General features: G+C 42.5%; 2 protein-coding genes and 1 long non-coding RNA gene across 6 annotated transcripts in view; 1 reads left to right on the top strand and 2 right to left on the bottom strand.

Annotated features, from left to right (window-relative positions):
* GAS7 (growth arrest specific 7) overlaps nt 1–8,559 on the top strand; it is an 86,331-nt gene extending 77,772 nt beyond the window's left edge. For all 4 annotated transcript variants that reach the window (XM_085077945.1, XM_085077946.1, XM_085077944.1 and 1 more), the window contains 5 exons: nt 1,715–1,843; nt 3,665–3,788; nt 4,251–4,330; nt 6,804–6,902; nt 7,623–8,559. In XM_085077945.1, the coding sequence (XP_084934071.1) occupies nt 1,715–1,843; nt 3,665–3,788; nt 4,251–4,330; nt 6,804–6,902; nt 7,623–7,736 (546 nt within the window). In that variant the 3' untranslated portion in view covers nt 7,737–8,559. The remainder of the gene's footprint in view (nt 1–1,714; nt 1,844–3,664; nt 3,789–4,250; nt 4,331–6,803; nt 6,903–7,622) is intronic.
* Nucleotides 164–3,668, bottom strand: LOC146429669 (uncharacterized). Its single transcript, XR_014855628.1, has 4 exons — nt 3,303–3,668; nt 2,730–2,856; nt 706–811; nt 164–571 (listed from the first exon to the last, which is right to left on the bottom strand). It is a non-coding gene; the product is annotated as an uncharacterized LOC146429669 (long non-coding RNA).
* An 11,608-nt stretch (nt 8,560–20,167) lies between the features above and the next one.
* Nucleotides 20,168–22,327, bottom strand: part of GLP2R (glucagon like peptide 2 receptor) — a 28,909-nt gene continuing 26,749 nt past the window's right edge. Inside the window, exon 13 of the mRNA XM_085077943.1 lies at nt 20,168–21,326. Within this exon, the coding sequence (XP_084934069.1) occupies nt 20,991–21,326 (336 nt within the window). The 3' untranslated portion in view covers nt 20,168–20,990. The remainder of the gene's footprint in view (nt 21,327–22,327) is intronic.

Below are 22,327 nucleotides of genomic sequence, written 5' to 3'. Positions count from 1 at the left end.
CATAAAATGCTATTACACTTCTGCCTGTACAGCCTGGCATGGCAGCTGTAAGTACAGGCACATGAGGAGTCCTTCAGGAAGGCTGTCATGGCACTGAGGTGCTTCAGGTCTTTATTAGCTTGCCTGGGGCCATCCTGGTCTGTCGTAAACACATTGTCCAGAATTTTCCAGTGCAGCACTCCCAGTTAGAGCAGGACGATCACCCACAGTGGATCAAGTCAGCTACACCTCTGCCTAGCTGAGTCTTGAGTATTTCTTAGGACAGAGATTTCACAATCTCTCTGGTCAACATTCTCAGAGCCCAGCCACCATTCTAGTGATTCCTTTTGGTTTTGGTTTTTTTCAATTATGTTAAACCTGAACCTCCCAGAACTCTGTTGTGTGCTGTGACTTTGCTTGTCCCCGCAGAGAAGAATTTGGTTCTGTAACCCTTAGATCTGACCTTCACATAGTTGTAGACTGTATTAGATCACCAAGGTGCCAGTCTGCACCTGCCTAAACACTCTGCTTTAGGCTTGTTTAACCTTTCTAGGATGTGTGCTGTAGAGTCTTGGCTCATTGCATAGCCTCCCTGCAATCAAAGACTGTACTGAGCTTCAGTAAAGCTTCCCTCTCCATTAAAATAATGCTGGGAAAAGGCTGCAAATACTTGTTTTCAGGGACTATTTTATACTGCTCCACTGTAGGCCATGTTAACCAACTCACCTGCATTAGTGGAGTCCAGTATCCTCACAGGAGTGACAATAGAGAACAGCTTCTGGGGAGGTGAAATATCTGTATCCCTCCAGAGCACATTTTCTAGATGTCAAAACTGTGTATCAGAAGGCCAAAGATCAATATGATGCAAGCTCTATCAGAGTCAAGTATTGGTGGCTGTCAAGATAAGTCAGGTGTCTGGTCTTGATGGATTTCTCCTTAGTTCATTCCAGAGGTTTCTTGCCACTTCTTAGAAGAGCTTCAACTAAATAATCAGGCTTCTCTTTAGGCTGCCTTATGCTTGACAGAAATAAATAAAATGTGGCCTTCTTGGATCTCACTTCACCCTACTAGAAATGCAGCCATGAAACCACAGCCCACAGAGTCACCTCACTGCAGTTCAGGTTAGTGGCTTTAGTTGGGTACTTCAGGGGGTTTTAAGCAAGTTACCATCAGTTAGGCCAGAATCAGAGCACTGATGGTACTCTGAATATTTCCTGTAGTTTGATCTTCTGTGTAAAAAGAGAGATGATCTGTCAGAGAGAGGGGAAGACTAGATTTCTGTCTTTTTGCTCCCTTCAATTAATATTCCCTAAAGAGAGCTCTCCTGTGAAGGGCTCAGTTTTGTAGTAGCTTAATTCAGTGCATTCTTGGGGAAGAGAAGTCTTGCTGTCTGGCATTGCCTTTGGCTGCAGTGTGTGAATTGCTTTGTCTTGAGCTCTTCTCAGAAGAACGAAATGGTCTCAAACTGCACCAGGGGAGGTTAAGATTAGATATTACGAAAAAAATTCACAGAAAGGTTTTAAAGCATTGCAACAGGCCTGCCCAGGGCAGTGGTGGAAGTGTTCCAAAAATGTGGATATGGCACTTGAGGACATGGTTTAGGGGTGAGTATGGTGGTGGGGCTGAGTTGGCAGCTGGACTTGATGATCTTGGAGGTCTTTTCCAGCTTAACAATTCTGTGGTTGTGTGAAGAGCCAGGAATTACTGCCAGTTGTTCCTTTGTTTTCATTACCAGCTCCAGAGCGAGGTAGAGAAACCCCTGCTCAACTTCCGAGAGAACTTCAAGAAGGACATGAAGAAGTGTGATCACCACATCGCAGACCTGCGGAAGCACCTGGCCAGCCGCTACACTGCAGTGGAAAAGGTGGGGAGCTGGGAACAAGCTGCATGGCTCCTGAGATACTGCTGGTTTGAGTAGAGGAGCAGCAGTTCACAAACAAACTGAAAAGTTTCTGTTCTGCCACAAAGGAGCACAGCTGTTCCTGCTGAGGGCTTTCTCTGTTAGCTGTGCTTTGCCAGGCCGCAGGCATAGTTTGCTGTTTATCTGAGATCTGGGAAGTGAGGGGGCTGCAGGCAGTGCAAACATCTGCTGAACTGGCTTTTGGTTTCATCCTCCCCTTCCCAATTCAGGGCAATGTATTTCTAATACTTTTGATGCAAATACTTCTTATTCATGTGCATCTGTTGTCCTCAAAATTTAAAACACCTTGCCTTAGGGTGGCAGCAGGGTCAGGTGAAAGACTCACCTGGCTCAGTGGCCAAAAGCAGATGGCCAAGGAGGGCAGCTTGACCCTGGTCTGGCAAATCACAAGGACTTCACAAGAAACATCCTCACTGAAAAAATCTAAATCCAAAGCACCACCACCCTGTAATGGGCTGATGTAACATGAACCAGCAGGTAGCTGAGGTTGTTATATAGGGAGTTAGACGTGCAAAGTATGATCTCCCAGCAGCAGCTGGCAGAAATTGGGATGCTTGTGCCTCAGCTGCCAAATTGTATCCTCATGAGGTTTGCTTTTTAGACGTAAATTAGAGAGGAAAATACCATTCTCAGTCATCCCCAAAGTTATTTGTGTTTTCACTAAAGATCAGCAGGAGTTTGCCCAGGGGCAGAATTGTTGCAGGATACACAAGGTCATTAGGCTGTGTGTATTCAGGGAAGGCATTTTTCTGCAAAACAGTGAGTTATTCACACTCATATCTGCAAAGAAACTCAGTAGCAATATTGGGAAGAATGAATGAGGAATAACCTTGAGAAGAAGGAATTACAGCAAGGCAGAGCCATGACTGCAGGGCCTGTGAAGCACTCAGCTCCTCACGGATTGCTCTCCTGCAGTTTCCTCTTGAGACCTGCTGGACCCAGCCAGGGCCTCGGAACTACAGATGGAAAATATTCCAGGAATGCTTCAAGAGTGTTGTAACATTTAGGCTGGTATGACTAAGGTGCTAAGAAAATATAATTATGCCAATTTAGTTTGAAACACTAGTACAGTATAAAGAACAAATGTGACATGTTTAATAACAAATCCACACAAAACAAGTAATTTTTATGTATCTATCAGCCTGCACATAGCAATGTTTATTTGTTAAGGTACTTTACTAATTTGCCTGTGTAATATGTTTGTACTGATAAATCAGGTTTTAACAGCTTGAAGAACTTTTGTGTGAAGTAATTCTAATAATCAATTTTAGTAGACCTCAGGTTCTTGATTTCTACAGCATGAACGGTTGACATGAACCTGAGTAAGCTTTTCTAAATAAGTTCCTATTGTTAGAGTTTCTGAGAGGTGTACATTGAGTCCAGAATGTACTTAGAGACATACTTTGTAAGATACTTGAAATCACTTCAACATTTCAGATCCTAAGAGAAGTGAGTGGAAGAGGTGTCTTGGCAGTGATGCTGTTTAAGACATTTGAAAGAGCTCTCCTTTCTTCCAGAAATAATGGGGAAGCTATTAAGAAACAGGAGAGGCTGATGGTGCCTTTAGTCCTTTGCCTTTCTAAGACTCTATGAAGAGTTCAGATGCATTTGTGATTTGTTGGTGGTGACTTCCCTGATGTCATAGGACATTTCTGTGAGAGACTTCTTACTGAGAAACACTTGTGTGAAGGAGTCCTAGATGGCTGAAAGCAGCTGGCAGTTCTTTTTCTCTGTAACAACTGACTCTTCTTTAATTACTCCAAGGCCCGGAAAGCTTTGACAGAGAGACAGAAGGATCTGGAAATGAAAACACAGCAGCTAGAGGTGAAACTCAGCAACAAGACAGAAGAGGAAATCAAGAAGGCGAGACGGAAGTCCACTCAGGCAGGTGAGTACCTGTGTCTGTCAGCACATGGCGAGAACAAGAGGGAATGCAGCTGCCCATCCGTGTGGTTCTTGTTTTTTAATACTGTAGCTACAAAGTCAAAGTGAGCCATGCTACAAATCTGTGTGGTGTTAAATCATCAGAAGAAACAAGCCTACTTTTTCCAACTCGGATGTCACAAATTATTGATAACTGAGGTGAGAACAACTAAAGTAGGGTGAGTTATCTTTCTGTTTCATGAAAGTGTCCTTACATTACTGAATGTTTGTGAAACTTCCAAATCAGATTCAAAGAAGCTTAGCTGAGGATGTTTCTTCCATAAATCATAGTTCCTTCCTTGATTCTTTCCTAAGTCACGGTCACCCACAACTTTGTGGGTGCCTATTGTCTTATTAGTCTTGATTTCCCATTTTAATGACTTTATTTTTCGAATATAACTTCCTGTTGCTATCTTGACTCTTTCAGGAGATGACCTGATGCGCTGTGTGGATCTTTACAATCAAGCCCAGTCCAAGTGGTTTGAGGAGATGGTGACCACCACTCTGGTACGTAGCTTCTAACATTATACCATTGCAAAATTGTAATAGCCTGCAGTGTTCTTCATTCACAGCTAGTGCAGTGCAAAGCAGCAGGGAAAATTGGGTGTTAAAACTCATATTGTATTTCCCATTCTCAATCCTAAGAAAAACTCATTATTAGGGGAAAGAAGAAGTAATTGTTTCTTTGCAGAAGGCATTAAACCAGTTCAGGGCTGCTTAGCGGCCAGAACACTTGAGTTGTCCTTAGAAATGATGAAGTAATGCAGAAGAAAAACACAGAAAAACACGCAATAAATCACCAAATCAATTTATACATTAATGAATTCTTCTATTCCACAATTTCACAATCTTTTTGGAGTCTCCCCAGAGCCATCTCTTCTGCAGGCTGAACTGTCCCAGTTGTGTCAGCCTGACTTGCTACAAGCTACCTTGGAGCATCTCCGTGGCTTCCTCTGGACTCAATCCAAAAGCTGCACATACTTCTTGTGCTGCCAACCCCAGACTGAGATGCAGTGCTGCAAGTGGGATCTCACCAGAGCAGAGGGGAGGATCACCTCCATCTTACTAAAAATGTGCTCTGCATATTTGCCCCTGGAGAAGCACAACTTGCAAGTGCACTAAGAGATGGCTCAAGGGGGCAGCCAGAGGCTGCAGCTGCACAGCAGGTTTGTCAGTTGTGTAACTCAGGCTGATTAACATTTGCAGGCAAGTCTTGGTACACATGAATATAAAATCAACACTGCAAACAGCCTGTGTCCAATCAGCTCAGACACAGATTAATTCATATGCAATACCACCAAGTTGAGAGGATCAAGCTCTGAAGATTTTTGCTTTCCTGTATACCTTCCTCCCTGATGTTTCTGGTGCAGATGCAGTGCCTGTTCTGCAAATGGCACACCGGGTTTGGCATTCTGGTCTTGCACATCTCTGCCCTAAGAAAGAGAGTCTGAGTGGGCCATTTTTTTCTCTGTGGGCAGTACCTCAGCTGGCAGCAGCAGTAGGAGTTCTGTCTACTTCAGCACTGTCCATTCCATAAGCTCCTTTGCTCATCTTCCTGCCCAGGCAAATAGTCTGCCACCTGAGATCCTTGTGCTGGAATGAAGAATGTTTCACAGGAGATGTGTAACACATTGGAGATAGCCTGCTTGTGTAAGCTTTGGTTGCATTCCACCATGCTGCTCAGTAAGTGGGCACCAGAAATGCCTTCTGAAGACAGGTTTCATAAGACTCAGCCCCACTGATGTGTGTGTGAATACCAAACTTTCTGTGATACAGCAAAGTCCATTACAGTATATGTCTTCAAAGGCAGACTTGCTTAGCATGCTGCTTCTGCTGCTGCTCAGGTCATGGAATCATAGAATATGCTGAGTTGGAAAAGACCCTTCAGGATCATTGAGTCCAGCTCCTGGCCCTGCACAGGACACCCCAGCAATCCCATCGTGGGCCTTAGAGTGTTATCCAAATGCTTCTTGAACTCACACAGGCTTGGAGCTGTGACCACTTCCAGGGGATCCTGTTCCGGTGCCTGACCACCCTCTGAGTGAAGAACCTTTTCCTAATATCCAACCTAAATCTCCCCCAACTCAGCTTCAGCCATTCCCTTGGGTTCTGACAGTGATCACAGGCATGAAGAAATCAGTGTTTCCTCTCTGCTGTCCCTCATGAGGATGTTGAAGACGACAATTAATCTCTCCTCAGTCTCCTCTTCTCCAGGCTGAACAAACCAAGTGACCTCAGCTGCCTCCCATAAGGCTTCCCCTCCAGACACTTTACTATCTCTGTGGCCCTGCTTTGGACACTCTTTAACAGCTTGATGTCTTTTTTATGTAGTGGTGCCCAAAATTGCACACAGGCCTCAAGGTGAGGCCATGCCAGAAGGACTAATTGCAGATTTTGGGGTATGATATCAGAATCCAGAAGACGGAGACAGAAAATATCAGAAGAAAAGGTAGAAATCACCTGCCTTTACAACTAAAGTGTTGCTGGGTTCTGCTCACTGCTAGCTGAGCAAGGTGGAAACTTGTCCTAGCTCATCATCTGGTGAACTGTATCTGGTTGGAATGAGGGTTGGTCTGAGCCATACACCCCAATGTGCTTTCTGCTGCCCCAGGGAATCACTGTAACTTCTGTAGCTAACAATAAAGCACACAAAACATCTTGCAGGAAACAGATTCCCTTTTGCCTGCAGCATCTCTGAAGGCAGTGGCTCTGCTCTCTGCCTTGCTTGTCTCAGTTTTGGAACCTCTTGGAAAGGTTAAACCTTCTTTTCTGTTGTTAGGTTCAGGCTGAGATGACTGCTGTTGCTTGCTGTTTCTTATTCTTTGCAGAGCAGAGGAATGTGCAACCGCAGAGTCCAGCTCCAAAGCATGACCCTGGGGCAGTATCGCACCTACTGGCAGCCTTTTGTGTATCATCCTTTCTCTGGGCCTCCAAGCTCAGGTTCCAGTAAAAATATGGACTTGTTTTTCTTCATGTCCAGGAGCTTGAGAGACTAGAAGTTGAAAGGGTGGAGATGATTCGGCAGCATCTGTGCCAGTACACACAGCTGCGGCATGAGACAGACATGTTCAACCAAAGTGTAAGTGTGCTGTTTGTTTGACCTCTGTGGCCTTCACTGCCCTTCAGCTGAGCAGAATGGACCCTCCTGACCTGATTTGACTGGCTTATGTCAAAGGACATGGGAGGAGTGTCTGCAGTCAGCTTGTTAGTGTACAGCAGTGCTGTGCTGCTTCCCTGCGGTCCTGCTCCTCCTGGACTCTCTGATCCTGGTCACATTTCCTACTGCTGGATCACAGCTCTTTGCTGGGGGAAACACAACCAACTGAAGTAGATTTGGCCAGCATGACCCATTATTAGCTCTCCCAGCTTGATGCACTACTCCCTGAGGTCTTCTGTTTGTGCAAGGAAGATGCTGAACTGTTTCACTATTGGCAAAGGGAGTATTTATATTTGCCTTATTAAAAATGGGCTATTTATCAAATATTAGAATATGGATGCATGGTGACTTCAGTATAGTTGTGTTTGGTGTAAGGTGAAGATTGCAGGACATGAGTCAGGCTTACAGCATGTTTAACTTAACTAGCACAGCATGTTTAACTTAACTCTGTGTTTAACTTAAGTCCATGTTAACTCAACTCCATGTTAAGTCCCCCTCTTCTGTGCTTAGCACTACAAGGCTGCCTGTTGTCCATCAAGTCTCGTGCAGTGTAGGCCTGCATAGGTGCTCTACATGTCAGAGCAATGACTCTCTGCTGCAAATGGGCCCTTGACATTTGGATTCTTGTTTTCTTCATTGCAGACAGTAGAACTTGTGGACCAGTTGCTTCGGAAAGTGGATCCTGCCAAAGACAGGGAACTGTGGGTAAAAGAACACAAAACTGGAGATATCCGACCTGTGGACATGGAAATATAGACTGCTCTCTAGTTGGATGTGATGAGTCCACTGAATTAAGCAGGCTAACGTTTGTTTGTAAGGGTCAAAAGAGCATAGGGAAAAGGTTATTTCACTACCAGACACCTTGTAATTTAAGCCTGTATGGGCTATCTCTGTTCCATTTAGTCATTACAATGGTCCTCGTTGTGCTAAGCCTTAAGCACCAGACATTCCAGGGTGAAAAAAACAGGTGTGTGCTTCCCACCAGAGGTTCCCAATTGCACGCAGCTTCCAGAAGAAATCTGCTTTCTGGTACAGAAAGTGCTCTGTTCTTCAGTGACTTTGTGCTCTACCCCTTGCATGACTATCTTTATACAGTATGTTAGAACAACCATGCAGTGAGCCTCTGCCCAGCAAGGAGATAACTGAATATGATGCAGGAGGCAAGGAAGTCCTGATCATGAATCCCAGGTCTATCACTGACTGCTTTGATGGCCATAGGCAAGTCAATTAACTTTCCTGGCTCCCCCATCTATAAAACATGCATATCTTGCAGCAATGTTGTGTGAATACATTGATTTCATATAACACTGTCTTTCACCGTGGCAGTGAAGTGATGGCCCTTCTCCCAAAATGTATGGAGCAGATTCCTGTTCTTCCTGTTTTATACTCCCTCTCAGGGATACATAAACCCATTTTCATGATCTCTGTTGTCGGCCAATCATAAAGTTTGAAAGTGTTGCCATCATAATTTTTTATCAGGAAAGACTTGGTTGTACAATACCTACCTCATTAGCTGTCAGAGTGCCCTCGATGACAGAAGGAGGTTATATACCAAGGAATAAATGAGATGTTAAAAATCTTCCCTGTTCATGCAAGGTGTTTTTTCACAGAATCTCCTTAAAGACAGTCCTCTAACAGTTTACTTGGGATTCAGGTTTAAATTTCTTTTGTTGGTTTCTTCAGGTGAATATCACAGACTTTAGGTATTTTTAATTACCAAGTTTGTCCAGCTAAATTTGGCTTTTATCTTTTTGGAGCCTGATTTTCAAAGATGCCATGAGTATGGGATGCTAGATTGCATTCAGTGTAGATGCAGGTGCCCAACACTTCTGTACCATCAGAGTCTTAACCTGAGTTATTTTCTGTGTTACCCTTACTGCAAACCACCAAATATTCAACACTGCTCGTAGCAAACAGTGTTATGGAATTTGGAGACTGGTTTTGAAAAAATATTTATTTTCTTCTGCGGTTATTTCTGGTTGATTATTCAGTGTTGCTGTTAGTATATTTTTTCAGCATTTCATACAATGCAATGATTCTTCAGATTCTTGCTTTAGATCTAGGAGAAACATTGATTATCACCACTGTGGCCTTTACTCAGTGTTTACTGTGGTCTTAGCTACAATTTTGCAAACCATACTATTTCATTTGATCCACAGTTATGCTCCATGTTATCTCACTGCTACTGCCTTTTTCTCCCCAGCCCCAGAACTGCACCCTTCTTTTGTTCTACTACTATTCCAGGTTTTTGTTCACCATCCTCAAAGTGCTGTGATTAGATCCTTGGGAATCAATATTCCTCTTTGCAAATACAAACAGAGACACAGAGAAGTCTTACCTGAAGCATTTTTATTACATTGCTGAAGTGGTTAGTTTTCTGGTTTATTATTTCAAACTGAATACTCTTGCATTTTTCAATTGCTCTTTTTCTTAACCATCTCTTTACCAGTACAGGCTCATTCCTGTCTTGCAAATGCCTTCACAACCCACTTCTCTGCTCTTCAATACCCTTTATAAACCTTTCCATCCTTTGCATGTTGGCAGTTGAAGTGCCATGACTACTGCATGCTCAGGATCACTGTTCCTGGTGTGACACTTCCTGTGCTGCACTTCCACTGCAGACTTTGGAATTCAGACTACTACTTTATTCTTGGTGTTGGAAGAGCACCCTGTGCTGTGAGCCTCACCTAAGTCCCTGCAGAGACCATTGCAACACCAGGTGAAGTGTTTGGTTTGCCTGAGTGTCACTTAGTCCTTGAGCTAAGTTGGAGTCCAAATGCCTCCCTGGAATCCTCTCCTTCCCTTCTTCCCTCAAGCAGGGCAGTTGATGATCTCTCCTTTTCAGTCTTTCTAGTGATTCACTTGTTGTCTTACTAATCTTTGGGCATACCAGTGCGCAGTTTTCCTAACTCTTACCTTGCACTTCAGAGGACAGGCACTTTTGTATTTTTTAAACCACAAGTGCAGGTTGAACATTCAAAATGTCAATGGCCAAAATAATGCAAATACCTGAAAGCTGCATTTCAGGTTGCCTCATGTTCTAGGCTGTATTGTAAATTGAAATGAGCAATCCTGACAATGCCTCAGCACATTCTTGTTTTGATTGCAAAACAAAGCTAGTTGTGCACTTTATACAGTATTCTCCTTAATAAATACCTGTAATAATCTGTTAGTAATTACACTTTATTTTTCCTCTTTCTTTAAAGATGTTATTTTATCTATTTTGGACTGGAAATACTGTCCATTAGCACAGGTTTCTCTGGGGACTGAAATGTGTTTTGGTTCCTCTACTAAGGTGTATTTGAGCTGCTCTAAATTCTCGGGTGGAAGGGGTATTCTATTTGTTTGGGGATTTTTGTTTGTTTTGGGGGGTTTGGGGTTTTTTTTACTTCTGATTTTATTTCCTGACATTTTTCCTGCTTCTAGTTCTTGGTTCATTTGAAATGTTTTAAGAATGTGAGTTGTTCAGAACAGTAATTCTCTTGATGGAGTCTGTATTTCTTCACTTCAATAACCAGAGGAGCACAGGCTGTTGATGTTTCCCAGCCCCAGGAGACTCACACACAGTTCTGCTCCATGACAGATGAGATGCTTTGTCTGCATGATCACTCCTATCTGTATTCGGTGTTAGAAAGTGTTAGGGAAGTTTTGCTGTTGCTTGTAAAGAGTTGCCAGCTTATTTCTTTCAAAAGATTATTTTCCTTCTTGATATGACACTGCAGACATGGCATCAGTGTTACCTGGCTCATGCCCTTCTCTGTCTGATGGATCCTGGATAGTGTGATGTCTCACAGCTCAGGGCATGCTGGAGTTCTGTGCTTCTAACAGGCAGCATCTTCAAAGAGTGGCATGTTTCAAGGAAAGCATGAGTTCCTGCTCTCATGTTCGTTCCTGAGAAGGTAACTTTGGGAGTCTCAGCATTGTACAATTTGTCTTCCACTGAGTTCCAAAATGCAGTGGAGCCCAGTCTGTCTTCATGCTCATCCTAAACAGCTGCTTCTCCAGAGCAAGATCAAGGTTGGTGTTATATTAAAATACTATGTGCTGCATGATGCTGCTGCAGTGTAACTGACCAGCAGAATACCAAAGTAAGTCTCTTACCTCCATACATACTGAGCTTAAGCATCATCTCCTTTCATCTAGCAGCTCACACATTTGGTGTGTGTTTTTGCTGGTTTAGTCACTATGGTTGTGACTATTAGATTGGCAGGGTTGTCTTACATCTTCATGTGCTCTGAGGTCACAGAGCAGGTGAGTTCTCAGTCAGTACTGTTTGCTTTCACTGGCAGAGGTAGAACAAGAAGGAATTTTCCTCTGGGCCTTAGCAGGTAGCTCTGCTTGCCCAGATCTGTTGAAGCCAGCTGTGTTTTGGGAGTCCTGCCACACTTGTGGAGCTCCCTCTTTGTCTGACAGATGCTGTCACACACTTGTCCTCTGCTGGATGGCTCTCTGGCAAACTCCATTTCAGCCAGAGCCTTTTGGCCCTTGTCTTAGCCAAAGGGCTTCCTGAATTCCTGTGGCTTCAGATGTGTTGGGTGTCCTGACAGCAGTGCCAGAGCTGGTGAGGTGCTTGCCAGCTGTACCCTCAGCTGCTATACAGAATGAGAGCTTTTTATTCATCATCCATACCTTCCTGCCTATGTCTTCAAGGCCATCTTCTGGAACAGTTGCAATTCTTTCCCTAAGGGATTCTTTCAGCCGATTTCCTACCAGAGCTCATTCTGGATCCAGTGCTGTTGTTGGCTGATTCCTGTTGGAGTTTATGAGCTGAAAGCAGTGAGTCCTTTACCACAAGGACAAAATGCACTTTTCTCCCATTAGCAGCAAGATTCCAGTTTCTTTCTTGGAGCAATATCCAAAAGGCACTAATTCTTAGATTTCCAACCTGCTCCAGATTCAGTCATCTCTGTAACACACCCTTGTTCATCACTTCTGTGGGTTGGACAAATTTTGAAAGACTTTGGTTGCTCCCTTATAGGGATGCTAGTTCATTATTGGACACTGGAATTTTAGAAGATAGCTTTAATTTTTTTAAATTGTAAAATACTGTAACCACAGCAAAAATCATGCAGAAATCCCTGTTATGTTTCTAGACTCCCTTTCCCCCTCTGCAACCCTTTCTGAGCTGCTGGGGTGCAGCTGTGCTCCCCTTTATGTTGCACAGGTACAGTAAACACTGAAATCACATTTCTTTGAGTGCCTAACAGGCAGCATGCAAACTTGTGCACTGCTTCTTTTTCCCTTCATGCAGCTTTTTTTTCCCTTACATTGGGTTTTTTTTTTCCTAAGAGGAATTTTCTGTGAGGCACTCACAGGAAACTTTTGTATGCTCATAGCAGTCGTAGTTTCTCAGGCTTTGTCAAAACCTCCTTAAAATTAACGCTGTTTTTAATGTCATTATTTAAATATTCACTGCAAGTTAGGCTTGTTATATACAAATGTGCATTCTTCACCTGTTCTTTGGAAGTGCTCAACACTGAGAGATTTCTTGGAACACAACAGGGAGCTAAGAGATAAGAGTCTTTGAAAATCAGGCTAACAAACAGAAATACACAAGCCTCTTTTTTCCTTACTTGTACTCAAGTAAATAGATAAAGTAAATATTAAGAAATGAGAAATACTTAATGTATAAGATGTAGTTGCTCTCTGTTCAGCTCCCAGCAGCTCCAGTAGTGTTCTGCAGTCAGAACACAGCTCTGGAGTGTGGACCTACTGATGCAGCTGTACAAACTCAAATCCATAATTCAGTGACAAAGTACTGCCCATCTATTTCTTCAGTCACACACAGGGAGAGAAAGGACACTGCTTACCCAGGTGGGTCCTTCACTACCAAGCACCTTAAGAAATCCAGACAAGCACCTTGAAGGTCCCCTTGGAATGAGTAGATGTTGCTTCTTGATGTGGTTATTTGATTGTTTCCTTTTGAACTGAAAACAGATTTACTATTTCATGGTGTCATGTGCTCTTGTCCACCAGTGCAGCCTGCTCTGTCTGTCCCCAGAGATGGCAGGCAGAGTCTGGTGCTCTGGTGTCCTGGGGACACTCCTGGTCACCATGAAAATTCTCTTATTTGGCAAGAACTACATCTTCAAAAGACAGTGTCAAAAAGGCAGTTTTCAAAATAATGACGTTTTCAGTTCACAGTCCTTTCTGGAAAGCCTGTAGGCTTTTTGCTACCCAGTGTGTGTTGAAGTAGGAGAGTGATGTTGCAGAAGTTGCTGAAGCTTTGGCTCTGAGGGGTTCTTGCTGTATGGACATTCCTCCCATCCTGGCACAGGGGTGGGGAATGGCTGATAGGCATCCTGTGTGCACCAGAAGTGTCTGACAAGGCACCTGAGGAGCCTGCTAGTCACATTTATCACATTAACCAGGTGGGCAAGAGTCACAGATAAATTCAGGTTAAAAGACACAGGAAGGAAGGAAGGGCAGGAAGGTACTTAGTCTCCTCAGTGGCATCTCTCTCAGACCCTGCTGGGTCTAGTAAGAGGCCCATCATTCTCCCATTTCTGCTCAGCCCTTGAAAATCAGTGATGAGCTGTTCCCTCACTGGATACAGAGCTCTCCATCTCCCACCTGGTTGCACCCACAGGAGGCCAGCAGGTGCCAGTGCTGCCCTGAGGGCTGCAGAGCAGTGTGTGGCACATGGCAGCACAGGGATGTCACACTGCACTGCCCAGACAGCAGGGCAGGGGTGCTGAGCCTGCTGGGCTTCAGGAGCTCAGAGCTCACAGCCTTGCTCTTGCACAATGGGAATGAAGTCTTTCCTGGCAGCAAATCCTTGTCTTTTCCTGAGCAGCATTGTTGTATAAATGATACCCATTACTTTGTCTTCAGTGGATTTTATTCATATGAATGGTGCATCTTCCAACTCTGATTTTTCCCTCTCCATTGTTACTATAGCCAGCCCTTCATCAGTGAAATACACCACTTTTCAGGACCTTTAATTTTGAAATTTCATAGAACATATCTGTTATTTCAACATGCTGACCAAACTTCATGCTTTGGGGTGTTTTTTGAGAGTTTTACGAGCTTTTTGGAGAGGTTATTTTGGTTTTTATTTTGGATTTTTCTTATCAGCCACCAGGTTTGGAAGTGTAATAACTTCTTTTTGTGCTAGCCACAGTTTCTTTTTTCTTCCTGGACATTTTTTTCTGAAGGGACCAACACATAGCACAATTCAACTCAAATTTCTAATCCCATGCATTCCTCAAGGCAGAAACCTTTTGTGCCTAATGATGCATCTGAGTCCAAGAACTGTAAGTGGATAAAATCTGTCATAGACCAGTAAAAAAATGTCTTAGATTAACCACATAATAATTACATAAAAAATATATATAGATTTGAAATATTCAGATTTATTTCCCTCAACTTACATTAAGTTGAACTATTTCAGGTGTATCATAAGAGACAGACTCAGTGGATATTCAGAACAAAAGCTTTCCAGCTGCTCTATCCAGGTTCAGTGAGTGGACAGGACTATAATTTTGAATATATACAGTCTTTTAGGGCTACTGATTTAACAAGTAACAGAATAATGGCTTGTATTGCAACCCTATTAAAACTCTGCTAGTAGATCTCCTCGAAGTGCCTCTTTAAATAGTATCTGCTACAAGCATGTAAAGTACACAGATTCACCCTACAAATTGCCAAATCTCAGGAGCAGCCATTGTGCACAGATCTGGGCAGGATTCTCAGCCCCCTTCCTTGCTCTGAACTGTGCACCCTTTTGGGACATCCACATCTCCAGGAGACCTGCCTTTGTCTCTGATAATTTACTGTCCAGCTCAAGCATCCTAAGTTCTCAATGGAAAAAAATTAAATTTAAAAGCAACTGCATTGAAGCTAATCTTTGGACCCATCCTTCAGTGTAGGGATCTCAATAGAATAAGCAGGGAATTCTGCATAAAAAATTGTATGCAGTGATAATTTTGCATAAAGGAATTGTTACACTTTATTGCATAAAATAAATGTAATAATAAAAACCCACAACTTTTTTTTTTTACAGCAGTTGCTGAGAAGAAATGTTCTGGTCCTTCAAAAGCTGAATGTGATTTCAGGGATCTCACATCTGCTAACATAACAATCTTAGTCATGTGAATCCCAGAATTTGGGAATGGTTGACCTGAAATCCCTTGTTCCTTTGGAGTTTTTTGATGACATGGCTGAGATTATCAGAATAGCCTAAGGAATTTGGATGTCCATATTCTTTTAAGTCAAAAACAATCTTTAGGGACAGCAGCTTCTGTCTATTACAAAACCAGCAGGTACTAGTGTTGGACAAAGAGTTCCTTCTCCTAAGGTGATTTCCTTGTTTTCTGCAATGCAAGACATTGTGAGAATTCCACTGGGCAGTTCTGCAGACACTGCAGCAGCAGGGATTCACAGGCAGGCCACATTACCAGTCATACACTAAACCAGAGTTTTCTACCAAAATAAAGTTGCTTATTTGGTCCTTTTTTTCATAAGTTTTCCTAAATACTTCTAAATTTCTAGGAAAGTTGTCTTTTGCCAGTACTAATGACTTGTTTTTAAAGATGCTTAACCAAAATTTTGTAACTTCTCATAAATTTTGCCTGACTAGACCCCTTAAATAGTTTATTTCTCACACAGCCTCTGTCTGGGTTACTAGTAAATCTTGGATCATTGTGGAAATTATAGGATGGCTTTTGTTCCCTAAGGATAGATGAAGGAATCACTTACTGAACTTAAGTCGCATGAAGAAAAGATTTCAGGGGCAGATCTTCAGCTCGGGTAAACTGGCAGGGTTCAGTGGAAGCTACTTGATGTCAGCTGTGGATCTTGTCCTTCAGTGTTGAAGGCAATTCCTATATGTAATTTTTCTGTCTTACTGTAAAACAATTTCATATGGTTAAACTGTATTTTCCTATATTGTTCTGCAAGTTTATATACACCATAGTGCTCATCTCATCTCCTGTAAAATAAACTGTACAGAGACACACTGAGCATGGAATTGTCTTTACCCAGTTGCTTTTTCTTCTCCCACACCCACACCTTGTGGCAGTTTGATCAAAGACCTGTGGAGTGCCACATGCACGTGGACTTTGTTGATATGAGCTTAGTGCAGCTTGAATTTGCAGTCACATCACTGGGGTGTAATCTACTTGTACTTAGCCTTTTCAGATCTTTGCATGATACTCAGACACATATGATTCCTACATTTTTTCCCCCAAAAAATCAAAGTGGCAGCCTGCAAAGATGTATTTAGATGCAAAGGTCACGAGGTTTAACACCATTCTGCACAGGAATATCTGTGCTGGACTTCTGCAGCCATAATAATAATTAATAAATCAGCTTAGATTCCACAGTGTGGTTTCAATGAATACAATGGCAGGCAAGAGCAACTAATGGTCAAGAGCAAATGGCACAGGGAATGCTGTTTGCACAGCTTACTTTGAGCTAACCTCACACACAAGGGAAGTTTCAGCAGTCATGATCTTCTAGCTTGACTCAAACTACAGAAATACTCATGTCATTTCTTACTTGGGGAAATTACTGTCCTGGTCCTTGTATGAATGAAAGAATACAAACATGCACTAGTGAAGTATTTGTTAGAGGGTCAAACAGTCCAACCTCAGTGGTCTGTCCTGCAGGCTGTTTGCACTGCTGTTTTCACAAGTCCCTGAAAGCAGAGGATGAAAAAAACCTCCAGCTCCGATTTGATTTTGACTTCCTGTTTTATAAAGCAGAAAACCAAACACTCAAGTCTCCCAGAGCTACAGCATAAGTTACAGTCTTTTTATTTACAGAGCTATATATGGGGTTTTTTTTTTGGTTTTTTTTTGTTTTGTTTTTGCAAATGTTCAGGGTGCACAATACGTGGAGTCAGCTCTTCCCATGGAAGCAGGCCATGCTCCCTCCAAATCAAATCATTTGCTGGAAACCATAAGGGCCTTCAGGCAGGGAAATTGTGACCCTGTGAGGAAAGGACATGTGGAACAGGGTAAAATCATCAGGATTTTGGCATCTGGGTGGACAGAGATGGCAGGCTGGGTGGACAGGAGTCTCAGTGAGGCAATCAGATATACCTTGGAAAGAGGTCAGGCTCTGGGAGTGGCAGATCAGCCAAGACTGCTCATCACTGTCTGCAGGAGTCATGTTGGGCTTGAAATCAGATTTGACTCCAGAGAAGGCAAGAAAACAAACTAAACTGGGAGAATATTTGGCTGTGATGGGAGAAAATGATTATTACAATGTGAGGGACATAATACACAACGAAACAGCCTTTGAGGGCTGTTTATGTGGCAGCTGAACTTTAATTACCTGGAGCTAATTGCAATGACAAAGTGCACTAGCAGCTGCTTCTCATTGTAGTTGTGTGTGGCTCCAGCAATGACTGCAGAGATATCTAAACACAAGATGACATTTTGCGCAGCAGAGAGTTTGTGAGATTTGAAATGGCAGGTTGAAAAAAATAGTTAAAAATCCTGAAGTGTGGTCGCAATGAAAGCTGGAAAAGATGTCAGTAAGATAACATAATGAAGAATTTTACAGATCACAGAATTTTCCTTAATGGGAGCTCAGACTGATGGGAAAAGGGAAGAAAATTCCAGAATCAAATGAAAACAAGAAGCTGTATCCTGAAAGGAAGGACCAGTATTATCAATTCCAAGGCATAACTGACAGCGATTTCCAGAATGGAATGTTTGTGCTTCACTATTTGAGCCTTTGAGGCACAGTCTCTGGCATGTAGAAGCACTATATTTAACAAAGAATGTAAGTACACATGAATAATTAGCATATAGTTGACATCTCTGGCAGTAGGAGGAGCCACTTGGTCTGGAAGGTTGTGTTCTAGGTGTAATAAAATATAAAAGATTTATTGCATGTCCCACAGCAGAATGCTGAGATGGAATAAACCTTATTTGTACATATCAGATCCGTTATCACTCCACATCTAATGGGAAAGCTCTTCTGAACCCCACAAGCTATTCTGGGCTTGGAAGGCAATTTTTTTTTGTCATGCAAGTTTTGATGGAAAACAAAATCCTTGGCAAAGACAACTCCAGAGCTGTGGGAGTCAGGTTTTGGCTTGGGTTGCCTCTGATGTCCTAAGCATTAACATGCCACCTTGTCTTACTTAATGGATTGACTCTGCAGAGTCCAAACTCCCAGCACTGTGGGAGGATAAGCTCTCTGACCAAGGGGAAAGAAGCCTTTATCTCATGCCAGGATTTCTCATAATGGTAGAGAGTTTCTTGGAGAGGTTTTGTTTTTCCCATCGTTTCAGTGACAATAAGGCAGTGGAAATCTGGGGAGCAAAAAATCAATTGATAAAGAGAAAAGATCTGTTACCAGGTCTGCACAAGCTTAAAACCCTGAGGAAGTGTTAAAGTTTCTGTTGTCTGATAATTAGACAATGTGCAAATTAGATACATAATTTACATAAAATACCACTTGTAAACAAACACCAGTTTAGGTCAGTCTGTCTCCTCCACTCTTGTTTCGTCAGAGCAACATTCTATTTCTTGTCTTTCTGTCTGTCCAGCCTGTGCACTTGTGGGATCCCTGGAAAGTCGTCTGGCTTTTCTCACTCCCAGGGCTTTGCTACAGCTGCTTTTATCAGCTCATCAGGCTGTAAAGTCTCTCTGGGGCTCCACAGAGGGTGGAAAGAAAATCCCAGGAGGATACCTGTCTGCAGACCTTCAAGGAGAGTCAATTATTCCTACTGACTCTGCAGCTCTTCCACTGACTCTGCTAATATATGTGAATTGTGAAGTTCACTGCTGTCTTCTAGAAATGGTTCATTACAAGGAGCTTGTAATAATTCTGTAAAATAAATAATGCAATATTCTTATGAAACTTGCTGTTATCTACTTAGAAACATGCTTTCTGAAGGAATCCATATGATGGTTGTTTTTATCAGACCTCAGGCCTGCAGAGCTGCTTATATAACAACAGTTGATTTTTATAAACTGAAAGCAGCAAAAAGCCCAAACCCATAATAGAGAGGAGAAAATGCAGCTAGAGGAACTGCTGTTAAGAGCACAAAAAACTGGTTTATTGACCATATGAAACTCTTTAAGATGCAATTTAAAAGTAAACTATTTCACTGAGAGACCATAAAATCTTACAGTTTTGACATTTTTAACACCTAAGTAAAACACATTCTAAATCACTTTAAGCTTTTTAATGTCTTTAACAACAGCTCTAAAAGAAATCAGTTTATTTTAAATTGGAGAAGAAACAATGTATGTATGTGTGGTGTCTGGTGTTTCCAGTGGCTGCTAAAATAATCCATTGCAATAAAATGCTATATAAGCAGAATGCACATTCTAGTAAAAAACCTTTAAAAACTGCAGATACATTATTTTTAAATGGATCAAACATTTACAGTTTATTAATATATTACAGAAATATACAGCTTTATATTGACTAAATAGGTTAACACAGATAGAACTGTAACAGAAATACTTTTTAAAGTGCCAGAAATACGTTCTTGAGCTAGTGCTAGTCAATGAATTGATCTGTTCTTTGCAACAGAAGAGTATATCATAACTGCCAAAGGTTATATGGCCAAACCTTTGTAGCCTGATAAATAATCGTAAAAGCACTGGTAAGTTACATAAGCTGCTCAAATGACACGTTGAAGCTACAGGCAGCCTGTCTCAGAGAAGTGCCTTTGTGGCTGCAAAGCTGGCAAAGCCACCCTTGGGGATAACAACCCATGCAGGAGCAGGGAGAGCCAGAGGGACAATGTGGTGTGTGGATAGAACCACCAGCAGCCCTGAAAATCAGTGACTTGTGGTGTTTTGACAGAAATACACACTGGCTGAGGTGGGAAGGACCCTCCAGAAGTGACCTGGTTGAAGCTGGAGCAAGTTGCCCAGGATATCTTCTCTTACTGCCTTTGCAGGCATCTTGCTTAAAAAGAGAATGTGTGCCAGTAAAGTACAGGGGAAATTAATAATTGGGCTATGTAACTAGAGAATTAGCATGTGTGACCTGGGGTAGGTGTTTATGTTGCAAAAAAATATTGCCTGTGAACCTTTCTGCTGCCTTTTTCTTTTTTTTTCCCTTTCAGTATGCAAATTGGCTCATGTTCACAAGTTTGGAAACTGGATCATAGAATATTAACAAATTGGATTGCATTTCAGAGGTCTCTGGATGAGTTTTTATGTGAGAAATAAAACTTCATCATGTTTTTTGTTTACTGGTGGAAGAATTCTTTTAGTGCTGTCACAATCCCATGTCTTTATCCATTTTGGATCCCCAGGGAGGAAGGTGGAAGCAGCACTTACCACTGAGCTGTTTTGTCCTTAAGGACACATGTAGGGCAAACAGGAAGTCACAGTGGCTTGTGTCAAAAAATAACAGAAAAAAAAGTAAGGTAACAAAAATTGTATCAGCGCATTTCATTTGGGCACATTCCATGGAAATATTTTGGGTTTTCGTCTCATGGTGACATTACCAGCACTAAATATTAAGTGAAGTTGTTCAAAAATGCAAGTAGAAGTTTGGTTCTTCCCAAGTCTGTTTTTGGGTATATATATATATATATATATATGTATATAAATTTTGCTGAAACAAAATATATCTGCTTTGGTCTAAAATTGGGGTGGTTTTCTTGAGATGGGGTATGATTTCAGTCTGTGAAGGAAGGAAGCTTCCACACACATATCTCTATTTATGAAACACTCCTATGATAAAGAAAAACTAACAACTTCTCATTATGTGACTCAAAGGGCAGTTAGATACGGATGAAGCTGCTGGGACACCATGTGTGTCCAGAACTCACTTATTTCCAGAGTACATCCCACTTCCTTGTGTAGATCACAAAAGCAAAAATGATCCAGAAGACCTCTTCTGTCCAGCCACACAGGTTAGCAACACCCAGATTAAGTTTTTCTCAGAGCAGGAAAATTGAAACATCTGGGATATAAACTGCTTCATCCTTGCACTGCATTTCCCAGCTCTCTGAACAGTCTGGAGGTGGGAGAAGATCTTTCCAAACGCTGGCTGTTGGCAGGTGCTGTCCCAGTGCATAGCTTTTTAAATCTCACTTTCCTCAAAGACCTCCTCAGTTGTCTCTCCAGTGGTGATTTCTCCCTCGCTGCTGTCAGACATGCTCATCTGGGGGCAGGAGGGGAGCACACAGCCAGCTCCTGCCTTCTCTGTCCTCTGCCTCCCCAGCACCTTCTGCAGCTGCATGTCCCAGGGCTTGCTCACCTCCAGGCAGAAGTGCTGTTTGCTGCTGTGGTGCTGCTTTTTTCGTTTCTGTGAACACTTCCTGAGGTATTTGATGTTTTCCCCAAGAAAGCAGAGTTTGCAGCCAAAGGGATCTGCCAGCAGAAAACGGGACCACTGCTTCTGGAGCTCTGCTTTCACCTGAGGGGAGGAGAAAAGAGCCTAGTAATGAGAATAGCAATAATGGCAATAACTACAGACCACCCTGTAGTTCACTAACACAAATACCAGGTGTAAAGTGAAAGGAACTGCAAAGTGCTGAGCTTCCTGCCCCTTTGGGGCTCACCTTGCACCTGGTGAGGTCCTTGTAGGATAGGAACAGATTTGTTTGCTAAATCAATGTGAAGAGTCCAACCTCTTCACTTGACTTAGGAAAGTTTTTCCTCTGCAAATGGGATGAGTGTGAGAGCTCAAGTGACTTCCCTGTTTACAGTCTGATGGAGTGAGGAGGAGGAAAGCCCAGGGGCTGTGAAAATGAGCACCATGCAGCTTTGCCCAAGTGCTGTGCTTGTATAGCTGGTTTGCTCTGTTAAAGCTTTTTGTCTGCAGCCTGACACAAATCCTCAGCACTGTCCCACTGCCTGCACCCCATCAGCAGCAGAGGGCAAGCTCTAGTCCCCATTGGAGGAGCAGAACTTCCCGTGGCTCTAACCAGCAGCACTTTGGCCTGAAAGTTCTGCTGGAACAGGTAGTAGAAAGCCAAAAGAGCAACTTTTAACTGCTGATGAGAGTAGCTAGTAATTCTGTTCCCTTTGCAAATGTCAGACAAGCACTTCTCTATTGCAGACAAGTGCCAGCTCTCTTTTTTATTTAAGCAGTTTTGGAATTACTGTGGGTTTCCTTGATAGATATTAGGAACATCTGGCCTACCCTCTCTATAAATCCCATCTGTTTCTTTCACTGGTGTCTTTAGGAAGTGTCCAAATCCCTATAGCTGTATCTTGTAGTGTATCCCATGCCAACTGTCTGTGCTGAACTTTTCAGTGTCCTGATGCTGGATATGTGTCTGTTTATTCCAAGTAGTGGCAGTCTGCACCTGGGCCAAATATACTGGAGAACAGCAAGATTCCACTTAGAAAACGTTTGAAATTAACTGAGATTAACTGCACAGCATCATTTTCCAAGGTAGCTTGTAGCAAGTC

Source organism: Lichenostomus cassidix, chromosome 18 (assembly GCF_008360975.1).
Source record: "Lichenostomus cassidix isolate B80296 chromosome 18, HeHo_3.0, whole genome shotgun sequence".
Classification (NCBI taxonomy): Eukaryota; Metazoa; Chordata; class Aves; order Passeriformes; family Meliphagidae; genus Lichenostomus; species Lichenostomus cassidix.
Note: the sequence above shows the minus strand (reverse complement) of the source record. Positions and strands in the feature narration are given on the sequence as shown.